Source organism: Siniperca chuatsi, linkage group LG20, assembly GCF_020085105.1.
Source record: "Siniperca chuatsi isolate FFG_IHB_CAS linkage group LG20, ASM2008510v1, whole genome shotgun sequence".
In the NCBI taxonomy this organism is placed as follows: Eukaryota; Metazoa; Chordata; class Actinopteri; order Centrarchiformes; family Sinipercidae; genus Siniperca; species Siniperca chuatsi.
In genome coordinates, this window is record NC_058061.1 from 7,396,974 (window position 1) to 7,418,070 (window position 21,097).

General features: G+C 41.2%; 1 protein-coding gene across 6 annotated transcripts; it reads left to right on the top strand.

Moving 5' to 3' along the window:
• The first annotated feature begins 1,650 nt into the window (after positions 1-1,650).
• qki2 (QKI, KH domain containing, RNA binding 2) lies at positions 1,651-20,506 on the top strand. Of its 6 annotated transcripts, none has more exons than XM_044177792.1 (9): positions 1,651-2,261; positions 4,826-4,974; positions 6,187-6,303; positions 12,314-12,457; positions 13,703-13,790; positions 14,015-14,299; positions 15,745-15,768; positions 16,400-16,477; positions 18,329-20,506. In XM_044177792.1, exons 1-9 carry the CDS (start codon positions 2,120-2,122, stop codon positions 18,349-18,351), a joined length of 1,050 nt encoding a protein of 349 aa, XP_044033727.1. In that variant the 5' UTR covers positions 1,651-2,119; the 3' UTR covers positions 18,352-20,506. The 6 variants fall into 6 exon arrangements, with proteins under 6 accessions (XP_044033727.1, XP_044033728.1, XP_044033729.1 ...); XM_044177793.1 differs by having other exon boundaries at positions 16,403-16,477; XM_044177794.1 differs by lacking the exon at positions 15,745-15,768 and having other exon boundaries at positions 1,652-2,261.
• The last annotated feature ends 591 nt before the right edge of the window (positions 20,507-21,097 follow it).

The window sequence follows — 21,097 nt, forward strand, 5'->3', positions numbered from 1 at the left end:
CTGACAAAAGGCTTAAGTCAAGGCATGCATGGGCACACATATTGTCTCGCCTGTGTGTGTGTGTGTGTGTGTGTGTGTGTGTGTGTGTGTACGCGCACATGTGTGTGATTTACAGCAAGTTAAGTTTAGACCCTCGCACCTATCTGTTCCTTCTGCAATAACATTTCAGGAGCAGCCACCCAGAGAGAACCAACGCACACATCACACCTGCTTATTATTTCAGGATCCTTGACAAAAGCCCTGAATGTGGAGGGTGTGAACAGGCGAGAGAGACACAGAGAGAGTTTAATGTTGAAGAAGTATTCAGATCCTTTACTTGAGTAACAGTCCTGCATTTTAAATCTTAAGTTTGTATTATCAGCAAAAATGTACTTAAAGTGTCAAAAGTAAAAGTTCTCATTATACAGAATGTCCCGCTGTTATATTATATTATATTATTATATCATTGATAGATTAACATGTAAGTAATAATGTAAGTTGATTAATCAATTAGTCAACAAACTGGAAATTAATCGTCCAAACATTCTCTGTTTCATTTAAATAACCTTTCTAGGCCCAAAGAGGTAAAATCCAGCAGATCTGTAGCAGAGCTTTTTTTTGTGGCTATTTTTTCTTCTTTTCTCTGTCTTTAGTGATGTCATGACCCCTCAGATGTATCTGTTGGCCCTTTGGAGGCAGTCCCGACCCCTAGGTTGCCAACCACTAGACTAAACTACCAAACTATACAGTAAATAAAGTAGTTAAATCTAGTTTCACCTCCACCTGCTACAACACTAAAATGCTGCTTGTAAATTAATACATCAGCAAACAATCTAACAATGTAATATATAACTATATGTCAGTGACAGGGGCCATTTTCAGCAGAACCAGTACTTTTACTTTTGATACTTTAGTCTAATTTGCTGCTAATATTTTTTTTACTGAAGCGGGATTTTGAATGCAGGACTTTCACTTGTAATTGTGTATTCTACATTGTTGTATTGGTACTTTTACTTAAGTAGAAGATATGAATACTTGCTCCATTACTGATAATGGGTAGCCTAGTTGCAGTAAAATGTACAACATTTCCTTCTGAAATATAGAGGTATAAGCTAAAGTTTCATAAAATGGAAAATACTCAAGTAAAGTACAAGCACCTCATAAGTGAGCTGAAGTACAGTTCTTGGGGCCACCTGGAGCCCAAGGTGACCTCTTTCAATTACTTGTATTGTCTTACCAACAGACCAAAACCAAACAATATTTAATTTGCAATGATTTAAAACAGAGAAAAGCCAGAGAATATTTGGCATTTTTTGCTTGATAAGTGACTTAAGTGATTAATCAGTTATCAAAATTGTTGTCAATAATTTTAATTTTTTGGCAGTGGACCAATCAATTAAACGACTAATTGTGTCAGAACCTGGACACACACGCACGCACACACACACACACACACACACACACACACACACACACACTTCAAAGGACACGTGATGGACAGTAACAGGTGTGCATACCTATATGGAGCTGTTATATTGTTATACTGTGGGCTTAGGGTGTCTGTGTGCGTGTGTGTGTGCGCGTGAGAGACAGGCGGAGGCTACGAGGGGCTGCTGAGGGCACGAGCACGAGCCTCCTCCCTTCTGAAGCGGCGACGCGCCGCGCGCTCTTGACAGCCCACTCGTGCTGCTATACTGTAATCATATGATAGGGACTCGATCCCCGCTGCAGAATACCGACACACCGGGCGGACACAAACGGAGGAGCCGCTACGGAGGACACTAGTTGACGGTAGATTTGAAGCCGTTAAAGAAGTGCGTGGAGTCCGTTAAAGTGTCGCCTGAAGTGTCAAACAGAGCCAAACTCCCCTCATAAAGGAACTTTTTCAAACTCTGGAGAGAGTCGGACAGAGGGGGGGACCGTTTGGAAGAAGAGAGGGCACACATACGAAACGTTAACCGAAGGACAGTCGATTTAACCGGAGCTGAGATTTGAGTTTGATCGGCTACAGAGGCGGTCAGCGGGTCGCTGCCGGTGGAATCCCCAGGGGTCCTCGCATCGCTTGTCGGGGCGTGTCTTTTAACATTTTCCCCATAAGTTTTTCGACTAGCTAGGTCACTTTATTGCAGAAGCATAAGCCATGGTCGGGGAGACAGAGGTGAAGGAGAGACCCAAGTCCAACCCGGACTATCTAATGCAGCTGATGAACGACAGGAAGGTGATGAGCTCCCTGCCCAACTTCAGCGGCATCTTCACGCATCTGGAGCGGCTGCTGGATGAAGGTAACTCGGCTTCTCTTTGGGGTTTTTACCCCCCTCCTTAGAGACTTTAGCCACTTGTGACACTTCAGAGGAAATTGTTCCATCTTTTCTTGGTTAGACACGTTGAGTTTGATGCTCAATGTTAATAAAACTAACCTCAAATTATTGAATAGTCATTAACCGCAGGACGTCCCTACTGACTCACCGGAAACGTGACAGTAATGCCATCCAATCCAACACTGAAAGGTGCTATGAATTTTTAAACACTCACATTGTATTTAGGTGACTTTTCACTGAATTCATTCATAGAGCTGCGGTTGTAAATTCATAATAAACCTGAATTTAAAACTAGACGTGTGAATAGGATGTGTCCTTTGCCTTCAGTCACATTTTTAATTTGTTGAAAGCAGCAGATGAGCTCTCTCTCTCTCTCTCTCTCTCTCTCTCTCTCTCTCTCACACACACACACACACACACACACACACACACACACACACACAAGGGCAGTTGGTGATGGGAACAAACAGACAGTTGTTAGTCTTTCCCAGTGACCTAATGCGCAGGCTTATGTGAATGCTGCAGCCCATCCCTGAGCAGGAGCGAGAACATGTCACTGTGTAAAATTCTTGATTTGAGGCTGCTTACAGGCCCCGAGACATGCTCTCTGTACAACTGATCAATGCACTTTACTTGTTGATATCTAACATATTTGCAAGCAGTTCTGAAATAACAATAAAAGACAGCATTGCAACAAATGTCCAGTCTTTAAAAGTGGCATAATTTCTTCTTTTTTTTAAAAGTGTCCCTTCTTTGAATGTGATTTTCTAACAGTTGCTACAAGATGCCAAGGGGCCTGTTGTTGTTGTTACTGTTGTTGCACATCAGGATCACCAAGGTCCTGACTTTGTGCTCTGTGACAAGTCTCATGACGCAGCAAGGTTGCTCTCATACCAGACGACCTCTAGGGCCTGACAAATAGGACACCTTAACGTCTCTACTTGTGTTCATGTTGGAGACTGACAGCCGAGCACATTCATCCCTCACACATGATAATGTGACACCCACAGTTAGAATGAAAGGCATTGTGCCATGCTCATTTTCAGCCTGGCTGTGTCATCTGCCTGAGTTATGTGGACAGGGGCTCAGAACCAAAAAGTTTGTGCAGGGTAATACGAAAGCCTGCCAGTCAAACATATTGTCAGGGTGCATGTTTGTGGCATATCTGGAAACACTATGGCCAAGTCCAGTCTATATATAAACCAATGACAGGTTGAAGTGTTAAGATAAGGCCTGCTACAGCTCCCTCCTTTATCTTTCTCTCCTTCGACTCTTGTTCTTCTTTCACTTCTCACTTTCCTTCAGCAAGTTGCTCCCTGTTTTAACTGAAGTTTGACAAAAGCCCTGCTTGTCTGTGCAGATTTGTTTGTGTATGTGTGTGTTTTTTAATTGTCACTTTTGGTCTGTAACAGGTCAGAATGGGTTATTAGAGGATCATCATTGTCACTGTGGCTGTGGCTGTAATTATAGCGTACTACTGTAGTTATTACGGTCAGACTTATCACTCTCAGAGCAGGGAGACATGCCTGTCAGCCTGCTTAGGTCAGATGATATTTGTGCCTCAAGGCAGTTATTCCACCGTGTGTGTGTGTGTGTGTGTGTGTGTGTGTGTGAGTTCAAGCCAGGGCTCTGTGTGTATGTGTTTGTGTAGTGCAGTAGTCAGTTATTATTGTGCTAGCGTGTCATTACAAAGGCATCAGAGGCTAGCATCGGTCATTGAGACAACACTAAACAAGCAGACAGACAGACACTCTTAGTCTCATTTATGATGGTGCTTCTGTACCAAACCTAAGCCAAAAAAATTACCGTTTAAGTTATTTTTAAGCACAAATGCCAAAAGTTCTCTGGTTGCAGCTTCTCTAATGTGATAATTTGTAGATTTTTTTCTGTTTGTAAACTGAATGTCTTTGGGTTTTGGACTATTGGTCGGACAAAAAAAGACATTTGAAGATGTCAACAAGGACTATGGGAAAATGTGGTGGGGAATTTTCTCTATTTTTTGGCATTTTATAGACTAGAAGATTTATCGATTGATTGAGAAAATGATCTGCAGATAAATCAAAATTGAAAATTAGTAGCAGCCCTATTGCTTTCTTTGAATTTCGATGGCTTGTCTATATGTTTGTTGAATAACTTTTCTAACTGTGCCAGAACCTTATAAACACGGGTGGATAGAGTAGGTCACTGTGACCTCCACTAACATGAATGTTTTTTCCTTGCAATATTTACTACTATTAATAATAGTATTTACTACTATTAATGAAAGAGAGAACTGTGTGTGTTGAACACACACTGTTGAGTGAAATGCTTTGTAATCAGTCCTGATTACAAAGCATTGAGTGGTTAGATTCTACATTGTGGTGAATGTGATGTCTCCCTGCCTCCCTGTCTATCTGTCTGATTGTCTAACTGTCTGCTGTCACACTCCTGTAATTCTGGTGACAGCGGTGACAGTCTGAAAAAATGTGACATTTTCCTGGAAGTCCTCAGTTAAATTTACTCAACTTTACTCCGTCTCTGTCTCCCAGAAATTGGCAGGGTACGCAAGGACATGTACAACGACACAGTGAATGGTGGCATGTTCAACGGGCGGGACATGGAGGAGCTTCCCGAAGCTATCGGCCCCGTGGCTCAGCTGCAGGAGAAACTCTACGTGCCGGTCAAAGAGTACCCAGATGTGAGTGGACAAATCCATGACCTTTGCCCTTTTAGACAAGTTTCTGTTTACTTTTCACTGTTGTCACTTTATATCCTCTTAGTTACGGAAAGGCTGCTAGAAGATCAGTGAGGCTTTTAATCACGGGGACGCTTTGCATTTTATCTAAAAGCTGATTTCATTCTGAGATCATCTCTGCTCACACCCAATGATGTAATCTACACTTAAAATAGATCAATAATGAACCCTGGCCAGTGTTTCCAATAAGATAAAAATTGATAATTTACTATGATATTTTAAGATTCAGTTAATATAAGTTTTGTTTTCTCAAAAAGGCAATATTCAGATGTAAAATCCCTCACTGCGACACAATTATTAGCCATAAGATTAACCATAAATATTTATGTGAGCTTAAAAAGGTGGATTATTTTCCCCAAATTTAAAGGCAAGTGGACTGAAGTGAAGACTTTACCATCCAGTACATCCCTGCCCACGCCAAGTACAGTTAAGCACTTCAATATGAGTAGCGTTGATCCAGATTGAATGGCTCACATGATTTTCTCCATGCATCAGCTCGCCAATCACCAAATACAATGACAAGCTGTCCTCACTCACATGATAGAAGACTAACAGGACACACACACTCACACACACACACACACACACTCACACACACAGGAGTGCATTGGAAAACGGCTGAGATCAAGTTTAAATTTAGAGAGCAGTTCCTCTATCTGGATTTGTGTGTGTGTGCGTTGGTGAGAGTCGAGGGTCATCGTAGAGGCCAGAGTGAATGTGTTGCAACTGTTACAGAAGTGGACATTAGGTTAAACTCGGGGAGACTTAAGTACTTCAATGGAGTAAAAAAAAAAAATAGGATGAGGCTGGGCAAATGTTATAAGAGAAGAAAGAGACAGAGGGATAGTGGCAAAGAAACAAACACACACACACACAGAGGGGCAGCTGTCTAGTTAATCACTCAGTCTTAGTGACAGATAAGGTTAAGAGAACGGTGCTGTCCTGTCATGCCACCAGCACCCATATAATGAGCTATTTTTGTCTCTTAGTAACACAAACACATCACAGATGCACAAACCTCAAAAGCACAGCTCACACACAGCACATGCAAATGCACACACATTGTAAAAAGACAGTTTGAGTCTGTGATGTAAAACGTGTGTTTCTTCCTTCTGGCCTTGTTTTATTATCAGTGTGTTTTGCTCTTTTGTGTAGTTTAACTTTGTAGGGAGGATCCTGGGCCCACGTGGACTGACGGCCAAACAACTGGAGGCAGAGACCGGCTGCAAGATTATGGTGCGAGGAAAGGGCTCCATGAGAGACAAGAAGAAGGTACATACACAAAAATGCACAAGATACATGCTTTTATTGTCTCTCTCATTTTCCGTTCAAGTCAGTTTCATTTGTATGGCTCTTTAATAGACCACAGGAATGTTTTTGCATGTTCACATTGCATATTTATTTAAAGGAATAGTTCGACATTTTGTGAAATACACTTTGATACCACTCTTGTGTCTGTATGCTAAATATGAAGCTAGAGCCAGGAGACAATTAGCTTAGCTTAGCATAAAGACTGGAGACAGGGGGAAACAGCTATCCTTGCTCTGTCCGCAGATAACAAAATCCTCAAAGTCTTGTCATAACCAGAGACTCCAGGAACTCACTGCACCCGGCCAAGAAATAATCCCACACATAGCCTCTGTAAAAACCGCAACTTGTCCTTTTTACGCTGCAGTTTTTGTGCGGATATAAACAAATGGGAAATAACGTGTTAATTAGTGAGTAATCACTGAGCTTTAGTGGTTACCTTCAGACAGAGCCAAGCTAGCTGTTTCCCCCTGTTTCCAGTCTTTATGCTAAGCTAAGCTAACCGGCTGCTGGTTGTAGGTTCATAGTTAATGTACAAACATGAGAGTAGTGTCAATCTTCTCAGAAGTCATTGCAAGAAAGCAAATACGTTTATTTCACAAAATTTCAAACTATTCATTTAAATAGCTTTTTCACTTTGCCCAACATCTAGGCAGCCATTGGTTTCCATTCATTTTAGCATGGTCTAAAAGATCAACTTGCGGAAACTTTGGTTAAGACATCACGCTGAACATTACGTGTACTTTCATTATTGTTATTATCGTCAAATTATTCTTGATGTGCTTCAAATTGCTCATTTGTAAATGCATTACCACTCAGCAATAGCAAAACTGACAAAAATAAATGAGGACATGATGTTCAGTAGTGTTTGAGAGGACTTTCAGCAACTTTGACATGAATGGAATCCATTAGCAGCCTGCAGGCTGTGAAGGATACATTCATATTATATATTATTATATATTAAATATTGAAATAATCATGATTTGCTTAGGAAAATGTTCAGCAGTAATATGGAGTATATGACTTGTAGAAAAGTGCTGAAACATGCAAAAACCTGTTTTTGCCCGTGGCCCTTTAAACACCAAACAGGGTTAAAATAAAAATGTAACAGATGCAAGGAACAGTTAAAACAGACAAAACCACCATGTTACAAAAAGCAAGTAATGGACTTCAATACTAATGTTTCTCGCTGATTGAGAAATTATTTGACCTTGAGAGACAGAGAGAGTTGGTTGCAGACACATGAAAACACTCAGCCCATTCTTCTATCTATCTATCTATCTATCTATCTATCTATCTATCTATCTGTCTATCTGTCTATCTGTCTGTCTGTCTGTCTGTCTGTCTTTCTATTTATCTGTCTGTCTATCTACAGTATCTATCCACCCTTCTCTCACAATGAGTTTTTGGTGCTCAGTTTTTCTCCCCTTTCCTGGTGTTCAGTCCATCTGTTCTCCCTTCCTCTCCCCTGGTGTTTGCTGTTGGACGGAGTCGGCTCAAGCCTTCCAAACGGCAGGTGGAGCAAGTCCAGCATTCCAACCCACCCTCTCTCTCCAGAACATTCCCTACCCCGCACGCCCCTCAGAGAGAGAGAGAGAGAGAGAGAGAGAGAGAGAGACACACACACACAGACACACACAGAGACAGAGAGGAAGGAAAACAGAGACACAGTGGGAGGCAACAGGGGGAGAGAAGAGAAAGATGTTGACTTTTGGTGTTTTTCAAAACGATACATCTCACTTGACAAAACATCCACAGAGGATACAATGTCCCAGCACACAATACTGAGACAGAAGACTTCATAAGTTCAGTTTTAACATGGGCTGCAACTAACACTTATTTTCATTTTAGATTAATCTATTAAGATTTTTTGATGAACTGAGAGTTCAGGCTATACAATTTAAAGACTTTACAGCCACGTTAGCAACTCTGTAAAGCTGTACTTAAAAGTATGGTTCAACATTTTGGGAAATACTTGCATTTGCTTTATAGCCAAAAGTTAGATGAGAAGATCAACACCACTCTCATCTCTGTCTGTTAAATATGAAGCTACAACCAGGAGATTAGGTTAGCATAAAGACTGGAAGCAGGGGGAAACAGCTAGCCTGGCTAGTCACTGCGCCCGGCCAAGAAATAGTTCAAGCACATAAAGGTCAGGTTATACTCAAACAGAACTAGTTTGTACAACGTGCTTTTAATTTTAAGTGTTTATAGTTATTCCGAACGGCCACACTTGAAGGCGAAGTAAAAAGCTGGCCGTCATAGAGAGGAGGGAGACGCGATATAGTTTAAATATGGAGTTAACGGCGCACATTTTCAAACAGTCTGTCCTGGAAGACTTCATAGTGTGGCACTCGGCTGTTCACATGAAAAGTGACAGTGAAATAGTTGTATAACAAATTAAAAGAGAGTTAGAGAGAAGTTCACACCTAGCTTACTTTCTCACCTCCACACAGCTGGCCAAAACTGGCTTGAAGTGGGTGTGAACGTCGGATTGTCGGTTTCGGAAATTTATAGAAATGGTTGGACACAGCCCCTCCAATCTGACGTTAGAAAGGTGTGGGGGGAGGGTGTTTCCGAAGCAATTTGACCATCTGACAACCACTTCTGAAGAGGCATATTGGCAGCTGAACCCCCTATAAAACCACAACTTGTCATTTTTACACTTTTTAAAAAACTTTTCTGTACGAAATAAACAAAGATGTAATTTATTAATTGGGGAGCGTTAGAGATGATATTAGGTGGATTTTGTAACCATTGGACTAGCCCAGCCAGCAGCCTATCTACTGCTAGTCAGCCACTCTCCAAGCTAGCAGTTGGCTAAAAACAAACACTGGCTTGCCATCTCACCAAGGTCGTGGTTCTCCACTTGAGTGACTGGGCAACATACAACGATGGGCATATCTGAGCTTTCCAGTATCAGACAAGATCTCCAGCAAACTGAAGGCTTGATGAATGATCTTCTTCAGCAACAAATCCAGTTGAAGTCCCGGTTAGCCAAGCTGAATCCAGTAAATGGAGCTACCTCAGACTAGAGAGACAACTACGTGGGCCTCAGTGGTCAAAAGGATTAAAAAAATATCGGTCCCACTATATGACCCTGTGGCAGATGACACCGTCTTCCCGTTGTCGAACCCTTTTGAACCCCTAGCCGACCTGGAGGACGACAAAGAGGACATCGTGGTCCCATCTTTCCCGCTCCCTGCTGACCATAGGAGTGCACCCCTAATCAGGACGTGTGTCTCCAACTCCTCTGGCCACTCTCCAGACCTCTCCCCTGTATCCAAGTGTCCGCGGATGTCTGACCCCTCCGCTGCACCCAGCTCTTCGGCCCACATCTTTGCAGTCAATGCAGAGGTACCACTCTATTCATCCAGACAACTGGCGGCATCAGAATCAGAAATACTTTATTGATCCCCGAGGGAAACTCTTTCGTTACAGCTGCTCACTATCACGTCAATGCACACAGGTATAGAAGTACTAACGTTGCTGTTTCTCCGGTTTTGAGGTTGCTGAAATAATTGAACAAACCCTTGCTATCATTGATTTGCATACCTCTGTCCACACTGTGTTTGTCGACAATGACGTCATGAGGAGACAATCGGTTAAACTCCACTACGAGTTCAAGTCATTAGTGACCACTGTTGAAAGCCTTGGAAAGACCTGTATTCTGTCTGGTCCAATTCCTACCTTGAGGAAGAGCTCTGGACATTTTAGCCACCTTTTCAGTCTGCATTCCTGGCTACAGACTTTCTGTACTGCTGCTGGTTGATTTTATTGACCACTTATTACTGATTCATTTTGGAAGGAAGAACATTTGCTTAGATGGGATGGCATTCATCTATCCAGACATGGGGTGACGTGATTTGTGTCAAATGAGAGGGAATCTTTACCTAATTTATCTGACTGGCATATTTCTCAGCAGGCCCCTATCCCATATCCTGTGCTGATCAACAACCAATCCAGACTGCCCAGGACTAAGTTAAATTTTAGGAATAAAAATCACTCAAATGTCAATAGCAGTCTCATTTCAATTAAGTGTAAACCAATACTGGATGCTGTTCAGCCCACCCTCTTCACTATTAAGTTTGGTCTTAATGTCAGATCCCTTCCTAACAAATCATTTTTATGTTACAATTTTATTGTCAGTAATGATCTTGATTTCTTTCTGATCGCCAAATCTTGGTTGACCCAGGATAATATAGTTCCCCTAGTTGAAACTTGTCCCCCTGGCTGCTCCTACCTGAACCAGCCCAGATTAACTGGCCGAGGGGGTGGCCTAGTTGTTTTTTTTATAAGGTCATAAAATTTCAGTCAGGCTTCAGAGTGGGCCATAGCACAGAGACTGCACTCCTCAAAGTGCTCAATGATCTTCTTTTAGCAGCTGACTCTGGCCACTCATCTATTTTAATACTTTTAGATCTCACTGCTGCTTTTGATGCCATAGATCATTCAATTTTAATTCACCACCTTAAAAAATGGGTTGGCATCTCTGGCACTGTGTTAGACTGGTTTTATTCGTTTTACTCAGAAATAGGACTTTTAGTGTTGCTATTGGTGATTGAGGTCTTCCACAGAATCTTTGTTTTGTGGAGTACCTCAGGGGTCAGTCCTTGGCCCCCTGCTTTTCTCCATTTACATGTTACCACTAGGACACATAAGTCACAGACACAATATTAGTTTCCATTTTTACGCAGATGACACAAAACTCTATTTCTCTATCGACCCCACCAGTAACCAATTAATCACTCTCAAAACATACCTAAATGTAGACAAATCCGAAGTCATTATCATCGGCCCAGACCCCCCACGTAATCACATCTTACCACAACTTGGTTCATTCTCCACCTGTATCACTACTAACTGATAATAATCTTAACTTCAATCAGCATGTTATAATAATTGTCCAGTCTTGTTTTTCCCAGTTACGCAGAATCTCTAAGATCCTGTCCTTTCTGTCTCCCAAGAACCTGGAAATTGTCATTCATGCATTCATCGCATCTCGTCTAGACTACTGTAATACACTCTACTCATGCTTAAGCAAACACAACCATTTCAGTCTTCAGTTAATTCAACAGGCTGCTGCAAGACTCTTCACTAATTCTAACAAAAGAGCACATATAACACCAATTTTAGCTTCATTACACTGGCTACCTGTGCATTTTAGAATAGATTTTAAATAATCATTAATCATCACTTTTAAGTGACTGGCCCCTGAGTATATCAATGAATGTTTAATCCCATACAAACCTGAGATCCTCATTATTATTATTATTATTATTATTATTGGAGAGACCCGGTTTGGCTGTTTACAGTCTTTATGCTAAGCTAAGCTAACCGTCTCCTGGCTGTAGCTTCATATTTAGCAGATCGATATGAGAGTGGTATCACTCAATTTAACTATCAGGAAGAAAGCAAATGGCATTTTTTATAACTATTTGGAACACAAAGTTATCCAAAACAATCTGAAGAATAGTAATGTGCTCCTGTTTTGTTATATGAACAACAGGGAAGGAGACCAACAAATACAACCAGCAACAGTGTCAATATTTGGCATTTCTACTTGATGATTACTTGCTAAAATAGTATTCATAAATGCTGTTATTATGTTATCATCGAATCATCATCTGAATATCAATGAATTGACTAATTTTTTCGGTACTAGTTTTGATAAAATGAGAGAGAAATAGGGGAAAAGCCAGTGGCAAAGAATGGTGGGATTTGGGGAAATGTTACCAAAAGAATCTGAGCGCCTTCAATAAAATGCAACACCAAACTAGTGTAACCACTGAAGAGCAACATGAGTTTGATAACGCTTCCAAAGCAGCATTACACAACCTTGAGCCTTGTGTGGTTTGAGGCCGATCCAAAAACTGAGCCAAACAAGAAGAAAAGTGAAATACTGTTCCCTCTCCGCAGTATTGGAACGAGCTTGTGTGGCGCATTCAAACAGAGCTTTTACAATGTTTTTCAGGAGGAGATGAACCGAGGGAAGCCCAACTGGGAGCACCTCAGTGAGGACCTCCACGTTTTGATCACAGTGGAGGACACACACAACCGGGCCAAGATCAAACTCCAGCGGGCCATCAACGAGGTCAAGAAACTTCTCGTGCCCGCTGTGAGTATCAGTCTGAACCCCTCAGCATCAAATATTATGGACTGGACTGATGGAAAAACTGTGTGTGACTGGATGAGAGTTCACTGTGTTGGTATGCATGGAAGGGGGAAGGGGATTGTCAGTCCAAAAAGTGTGTGTGTGTGTGTGTGTGTGTTTGTGTCTTTTTTGTGTTTTTGTGTGTGTATGTCTCTGTGTGTATGAGAGAGTATGTGTAAGGGGTTAGGGTAATTAGGGAACACGCATAAAGGGGTTTCCATGGTAACCCCGGGTTGTTTGAAAGGCTGAGGGAATGAATGGAGAGTCTGTTCACTTGTTCTCCCCACTCCATCACTCCTTTCACTCGTTCACAACTCACTTCATTCCCAACTACTGGCTACAGTATTCCTTTTTCTCTCTTGTTTTTTTTTTTTTTGTTGTCCACACAAGAGGACATTTTGATTGCACTCCTCAACATTTCTCACATTCTCCAGCCCACCTACTTCCCCCCTACAGACATACATACATGCATAAATGTGCACAAACATGATGACAAATTAGAAACACATTGGAAAATTACACAAACGTGGACATACAGACACAAGGACACACACTCTCTAAATTATCCCCGTCTGACACGCAATCACAAAAGCACATATTTTGAAATCGTAAGGCTCCTTCCTTTTTTTTAAACTCTGCATTATCTGCAACAATAGTAACAGACTGAAAAGACCAGCAGGGGGATTTCTATTGCGGCAATCAGCCGTCACTTCCCGCTTCAATCACAGCACGGTATCTGCCAACCCCTAAAAGTAAAAGGATGTAACAAGTGTCTATGGGCAATCAGGAGTGGAACACCTGTTAATCTGTTTGTGAATGTGTGTGTGGAGGGTCAAGTTAATGATATGTGTTAGATTAACCCAGGTGACCTTGCTGTCTGACTGTAAATCAGTTAGCCTTGTCACCGAGCTGTAACTGGAGCTGAGAAGCTAGCGTGTTTGACACTGAATATGTCCTGTGTGGTGCAGTGGCTGTGTTCAAGGTCTGGTCAACTCCATTTCAGACATTGTTAGATTTATAACAAATACAAAAATGCAGAGTTTTTTTCTCCTTTAGAAAACATTTAAATTGAATCATAATTAGTTTCAGCATACTGTAACATTTGCTGACTTATTGACCAGACTCTCACAAAAGTTCATTCATTCACTTCTCAAATGGCTGAATGACTCTAAGGAAGCTGATTGTGCTGCTCTGCTTGTGTTGGTGTAGGCTGAGGGGGAGGACAACCTGAAGAAAATGCAGTTAATGGAGCTGGCCATTCTCAACGGGACGTACAGAGATGCCAATGTCAAGACGCGTAAGAATGACATCATAGCTAACATGTGGAGGAGGGTTTGTGGGTGACAAAGGAGGGGTCTCGGTACAGGAGTCCGCTGTATATATGAACAATGCCTCTGTTTCTCCTGTTAAATAGTCTGTTTGTCCTCTCCTCTTCTTCCCTGTCTATGTGTGTGCGCTTTGTGTGTACTCGTGTGTGGGTGTGCGCATACTTGCATTATTGTATGTTTGTGTGCCGCACAGCCACTGCCGCCTTCCCTCTAGCGACCCCTCAGGCACCTCGGATCATCACAGGCCCGACACCCGTCCTGCCTCCCAGCCTGCGCAACCCTGCCCCCGTCAACACGCCGACCCTCATGCCTCTGATCCGTCAGATCCAGAGCTCAGCCCTCGTGCAGGGCGGCAATCCGCACCCAGCGCTGGTGCAGCAAGGGCCCGAATCCGGAATCATCTACACGCCCTACGAGTATCCTTACACACTCACGCCCTCCATATTGGAATACCCGATTGACTCAACTGGAGTTTTAGGTATTTAGAAATCAAACGTTCATCACTTTCATACATAGTCAATGGATGTATTATGAGAACTGGATACTGGACTCCAATGAAAGCTGTTCACCAATCGCATACGCCAAAAAACCTTTCCATTTGTGTCTCTGTCCCTGGCCCCACCCGCTTGTCCCATAGACTTTACATTGAGATGACATCTCACACAGAAAAATAGCATTTCTAGACTCTAAGAAAGATTTACAAATATTAAACTTTCATGGTCTACAAATTCATAATACAAAGAGTCATAATTGGTCTTGTTTTGTTGTTCGTCAACAGTCTTATATATGGAAGTTTATCTGTAAAATGCTTTTTGCGCCACAGTAAAGTTCTGCACTGGCATTGGTCGGGCTTGGCTTGTACCTACGTCTATAACGGTGTGTTCAGACAGAAAGCAAAGCATTGTTTGCAAATCTGACCGCATGACTTTTTGTGCAGCCTGTTTATTCACCCCAAACAGCCAGTGTACCAACTGTACAGATGTTAGCTGTAAGCTAGCGAGCCACAGACGCACCAACCATCTCTCTCTGTGTGTCTGTGACTCTTTCTGTTCTTTCTCTCCAGTCTCTCTCCTTTTACATCTTGTCTGTGTATGTTTATGAAGCAGATTCATAAAGCACTTGGAATAAGCGCAAATTTTTCGCTCAAATTGAAACATTTCCAACTTACACAGACGCACGTTTGCATTAATTTGTGCCGCACAGGCGAATTTGTGTGTAATCGCGTCTTTGCATTGGCTTTGTATTCAATCTCGCTGCCTCTAAAATTCACGTTCTGTTTGAACACACAGTAAGTGTTGACTTGACTGAGCCAAACAGTCTATACACTTAACCTGTCTTGTACTGCCAAATTTGAGAACCAAATTTAATCCATTACTAACTAGTAGCTCACCGGGCTAAAGCAACACATGGGCTACCCTCTGTCACACATATTTATTTCACTTTTATACATTATCTCTTTTATAAGTGAGACCTGGCTTAAATGGCAGTGTGGAGAAGTTAACACAGTCACATAAAAGCACTCACAAGATTAATTTACAACATTCACATAAAGCACAATAAGACAGGACCTGAGAGACATGAAAAAGAGAAGCTTGACCTCCCACTGGGAAGTGTGTATCTACTTGCAATACATGACATGCATGGAGGCAGAGGATAGTTACTGTTGAATTTCTTTACAGTTTACAAAATAACCAAACCCAAGCCAAGCCCGAAGCTTTACATGACTTAACGGCACGATGTGACTAAAAACCCGATATTGTGTGTTATTGTCAGGTTAGGTGGCAGAACTCGAGGCCACGGGGGATTTTTTTTTGTTGCAGTACCACGGTTTGCCACTGGGACAAATTGGCAGCCATATCCAGCTCTTGTAATACATCCACAACAAATATTGATGCATGCAGATGCTCATTGCTGGGCTAACAGTCCCTTCTCCCTGTGTTTTTGCAGGTATGGCTTTCCCAACCAAAGGCTAAGCGATAGCAACCCTTCCTAGCACACACACGGACTGGCTTGCAGAGACACCCCCCCAACATACTTTTCAAACAGAGCAAACACTCAACGTTTGCTCATACTTTAGGATGACAGATTCCTCGACAGTCATTCTGTAGTCAAGTGTCCATTCCTGTTCATTTCCTCTTTGTATTAGCAGACTAGTGTTGTGGTGTGACAGCTATTTAACTTTTTTTAATAGTTCAGCTTCCGCTTGTAACTTTAACACATTTTAGTGACTCCCATAGATATTTTAGCGCTGCTGTTTGTGATTTAATATATGTTAACGCTTATTTTAATCACAGAGCTATAGAGTGACTTTGCTTACAGCTGATGTTGAATCTACTAGTGAAGCTTAGTGAGAAATTAGTGGTTTGGATTAATATTTTCTTTCGAGAACAGAAGACCACAAAACAACAACAATTCTGTCTCTTAGAAGCGAGATGTTTTTACTTATTTTCACCCTCAGCCTTGAACTTAAATTGTAAATTCCTGGTTTCACTGATGTTGGTGCCATGGGTGGACTGTTTGATGTCTTTCTGATGAGTAACCTTCTGTGTTCTGTTTTGGCGATGTCAATGGCTGTTAGCAGGTGCCATGACCACTAAGGTACGACGCCACGACAAGAGAATCCATCCTTACCAAAGGGTAGTGACCCCAGACAGAGGTTAGTTAGCTCACCAGCCACTTTATGTGTGTGTATGTGTGTGTGTTAGTGTGGGTGCATGCATGCAGACCAATGGACCAATTTCAGTTTACATGTGTCTGTAATACGGCATGCCTAAAAAAGAAATAACTGTATCAGGCGAAAAGGTCACACGCTGAAGCAGCTTCGGTGTAAAATGTGAAACAGTATTTGTTGCAGTGAAAGGGAAATAAGTGAGCAGATTGGGAGGAACCATGTTAGGGGTGACAGCTGCAGCGGTTATCTTTGCTCGCCTGTTAGATAAACTGGACGGCTTGCAGGCCGGGACCCTCTCAATTAGAATGGATTGCTCCGTTCATGTGACTCGGTCCTTGTGACTCTGGATTTAGAGTCGTCTCTCAGAAACTTTTAAAACTTTTTTTTATCTCTTCACTACTACTTTTGACCCTACAAATAACTGTGGGAAGTTCTATTTATACCCAACTTCATTCCAGTAGATTTCCACAAATGTTTTTTTTATTATTAATTAAATCCTGTGTTGTGCCCAATGACTATATGACATTTAAAGTAACAGTGATTGTCTTTTTCTGAAGGTCATTCAATTCAATATGATCTTTGGTCTTTACTACTAAAACACAGCGTGTGATAACTACTGAAGTCTGTGTTACAAGCTCTTTTGTATGAAATACTGTTGTTTGTGGTCTTATCAGTCGCCCACTGGACTTTATCATTGGGGCTGTTTACATCTTTCATATATTTCCTAGCCAGAGTGGTGCTGTTACCATGTATTTAGCTGCAAAATAAATTTGTATATAGGGATTTTAAGGATTTAAGTGCTTATATGAAGCTTATGGAACAAGATCGCTTGGAAATACTTGTAGTATTTTATTTTATTTTTTAGTTTTTTTTAGTTTGTAAATTTTTATTTTTGTTTTTACAATGCTTTTTATAGATGAAGTGTCTCCATGTAAACTTCAAACTTTATTCAAGGTGTGTAGCTACTACTGTTTTAGTCACCACAAAGGTGGCAATGAAGGCAGTGTTTTGCTCTGTCTATTTAAGATGAGGTGACCTTCTCGATTCACAGGCCTCGTGACTGTTTTATGCAATAGAAATGGACTAGCTAGCTACAATATATGTGTGTATGTGAGCGGTGGTGCTCTTGTTGTACATGATGGACAAAAAACACTAAAAGGCAATAAAGATGACTATTGAAAAAAATCTCTAAAGAAAACCAAAGCCTCTAAATTCTTGTAGTTAGTCTGTCTATTGTTAAATTGTTTCTTAAGTTCCTCTAAAATCACCATCTCTTAACCTCTCATCACTATCTCTTATGGTGCCTCTTCTTCTAATACTTCATAGCAAATAGATCAAACCATAATCAATAATCAGTTAATCAGGCCTAGACACTTTTCTCTCGACATAAAGGTCACTCTCTCACCCACATGAAACCATGCTGTCTCCCTCTCTGTCCATGGTTTCACTGTCTGTCTGTGCTAGACATAGCCCAGCTAGCATGAGTAGTATCACTATAGCAGCAGTCACATGACAGGCGGGGTATCTCGTTAAAACTTAACCCTGCAAACACCTTCTTGAGCACATATGAGCATTGCTAACCAGCCATTCCTTATGTCACCACCCAGTGGTTGATGTAAGTCATTCTGAATGGTTATGCAGGGCTCATGAAGGTGTTGTGCAGCTCTTATGTACTGCCCCTCATGCTGTGTGACTGCAGTAGATCTGCCTTGTTGTCATCCTGACGCCACTAGCTGACACTAATCTCTCTTCTATCTTTTTTCTTTTTATGTCCCCTTTTATGTGCCCTTTTTGTTTCCTTTCCACGTCTGTCCGTCTCTGTCTGTCTAACTCTAGCTGCCACGGCAACTAACCCATGACCCCTTGACCTTCTGACCTTTCCGCCCACTGATGACCCACCCATCTCTGCTCGCTGGCGTGCTCATTGGCCCACGGCCCTGCCACTCCCCCAGCTCAGCCAACCAGACCAGCACATTGGGAACAACCCGGCTGCTTCTGTCTAACCAACCACCCAGACGACAGCGATCATGGGAGTAAACCTCAGGACTCCGCCCATCAAGTCCTAACCTAAACTTTACCAAACGTGCCTTCCTTCCAAAAGTCCAAAGCCAGTCTGAGAATGTTGACTGCCCATCGACAGTCGAAATCCCAATCTGTAACAGATGTTGCCATGCAAAACCAGTAGACTTTACTGGGGACAGGCCCCAAACTAGTGAAGGGCTCCTAAACCAATCCCTGGCTGTGCCAAACTGTCTCCCTGAGCTGCCGTACCCTCAGTCCATGTGATGCAATAATAATGACTATTAATAACATGGTAACTATACTGATAATGATGGTAACTGTACTTACAGAAACCTTCCATAAACACTAAACTAAAAGAGATATGTTGATATTTTGAAGCATTTTTTCCTCATTGGGCACCTCTTACTTACTTAACATGGGAAACTTTTATACACACTCTTTAAAGGAATTGCTTCTTTTTGGGGCCAACATACATTAATTTCATTATAACATCACTGGTGTTAAAATATTCACATATTAACACGCTTTCCCTTGAAATGTAACACCAATGTGTGGTTCCAATGACGTGTTTAAAATGTCACTTTCTTTTTTGAAAGAGCATATTATCTTGTGCTTCTTTCCCCAGAGGTAGTGTGATTTCCATTTCTCCTTGACCCATTTGAACGAGGAATACTAAAAAAAAAGCCGTTCAGTGAAGTAAAATGCCAGCACAGAAGCTTTTTCACCATAAATCAACAGGTGCTCAGTGAGGAAAAATAACAAACTGGAATCCAAAATGCCAAAGTATCTCTGAGTTTTTCTAATTAGGTAAAGCATCTGAGTCAATACTGATACAACATATACAGCATAAATGCCAAGCATGTACAGTACAGATACACACACAGAGGGAAGGTTGCACTTCTTTTGTCTAAATCTAGAGGACTTACGCAACAATGCCTTTGCCTTTTTCACACTACAGTATTGTATGAGCTTGAACAGCAGTGCCTTTATTTATTGAGAACGGTGGAACATTGTTAGACCTAAATCTTTTACTACTACATCGTGGGTTTGTACCCAGCATGAAATTATGTCATTTGGGTTTATGCAGATTCATTAGGACTGCAGGAAATGTGTCACAGCCTAATTGTCATCATCTGTATTTTATGGCTTTACATCCATAACTCTTCTCAATTCAGATTTGAGTGCCAAAAAAAAAAAAAAAAAAAGTGGCTCATTTGAATTGGAAGTGCAATGCAGTATTGAAGCAGCAGCTACAATGTCTGAGATGTTTATGTGAGGTTCGGATACCTCGAGAACAGTGTTATATTTTATAATTTTTTTGTTTGTTTGATTGATTGTTTTGTTGGAGATGAAGTCGTCCATATATATATTTTTGCATGAGTATCCGCTTTCTCAGAGGGCGTGGTACAGTTTTACTCACACACACACACACACACACACACACAAACCAACCGATGCCTTGACACAAAAAAAAAATCATGGAGTCATAACATCTGTAACAAGTTTATAATGTATTTTTCTATTCTATTTTGTACTTGAAAATAACATTAAATGACCTTTTCAGATAAGAACATTATGCCTTATTACGGAGAAACGTTTGATGAACATAACTATCCTTCATGTGTCATTAGTAATCATGTCTCTATGTCCTGATATACTGGAGTCTCTGAGTTCTCTGTATTAACTTCAGATCAGCATTGCTTGCCTTCTGTGCCTTTTGTATACTATGAGTGTGACCATTAACAGTGTAGTACATTAATCTACTCTTAAGTGCCAAGTGTAGGTTACTAACTGTTACCACTTCTGTGATTATTAACCACTTTAATGGGATCTGTCTCTGCTTTGGATTCCTTTTAAAAAAGTTACACGTGTGTCTAAAAAATGAAAAACAAAAACAAAGATATGTGTTTGAACAATGAACTTTTAACTTTTAAAGTATTTTGAGCAGGAATAACTCTTTGTACACTATTAAACTCTTAGTTGTAAAACTAACAAACTTTGTTGCTTTTTCTCTGTAGCCCTTAATTATGCAAATCAGCTTCCTTTCTGCATACTAATCACAAAACACTCCTTAGATACGGAAGGGGGGAACCCAGCAGATACTTAAGACAAAATGCAGGGAAAAGGCCACAACATGTTTTTTTCCCACTTCTCCTTTTCTGTGTTCTTTCTCTTCTCCTCTATCTACTCCTTCTATTTAAGTGGACATTACACATATCGATGTGTGTAATAAGAGAGAACAAAACACACCCAGCTCAGCATGGTTTCTCAAAGGCATGCACATGTATAACAGAGAAAAAAAAGGGGGGGAGGGTTTCAGGTTTGGAGTACTAGATGGCTGGGGAATTAAAGGGAAATTGATTGTGCAAGCTCGTCCGCAAACATCTGCAGAGCAAATATTACACAGGATCACAGTCTGTCCCTGAAGTCTCCAAAAACCCACCGCTAATAATCTACATGTGTCATGGTAGCTACATTTGTTTTAATTAGACTCTTTTTTATCTTTCTTTAAAAATTAAAACATAAAGAGCATTATTTGAAAACAACATCTGTGGATAATTTGAGCCTTTGACACTAAGTAAA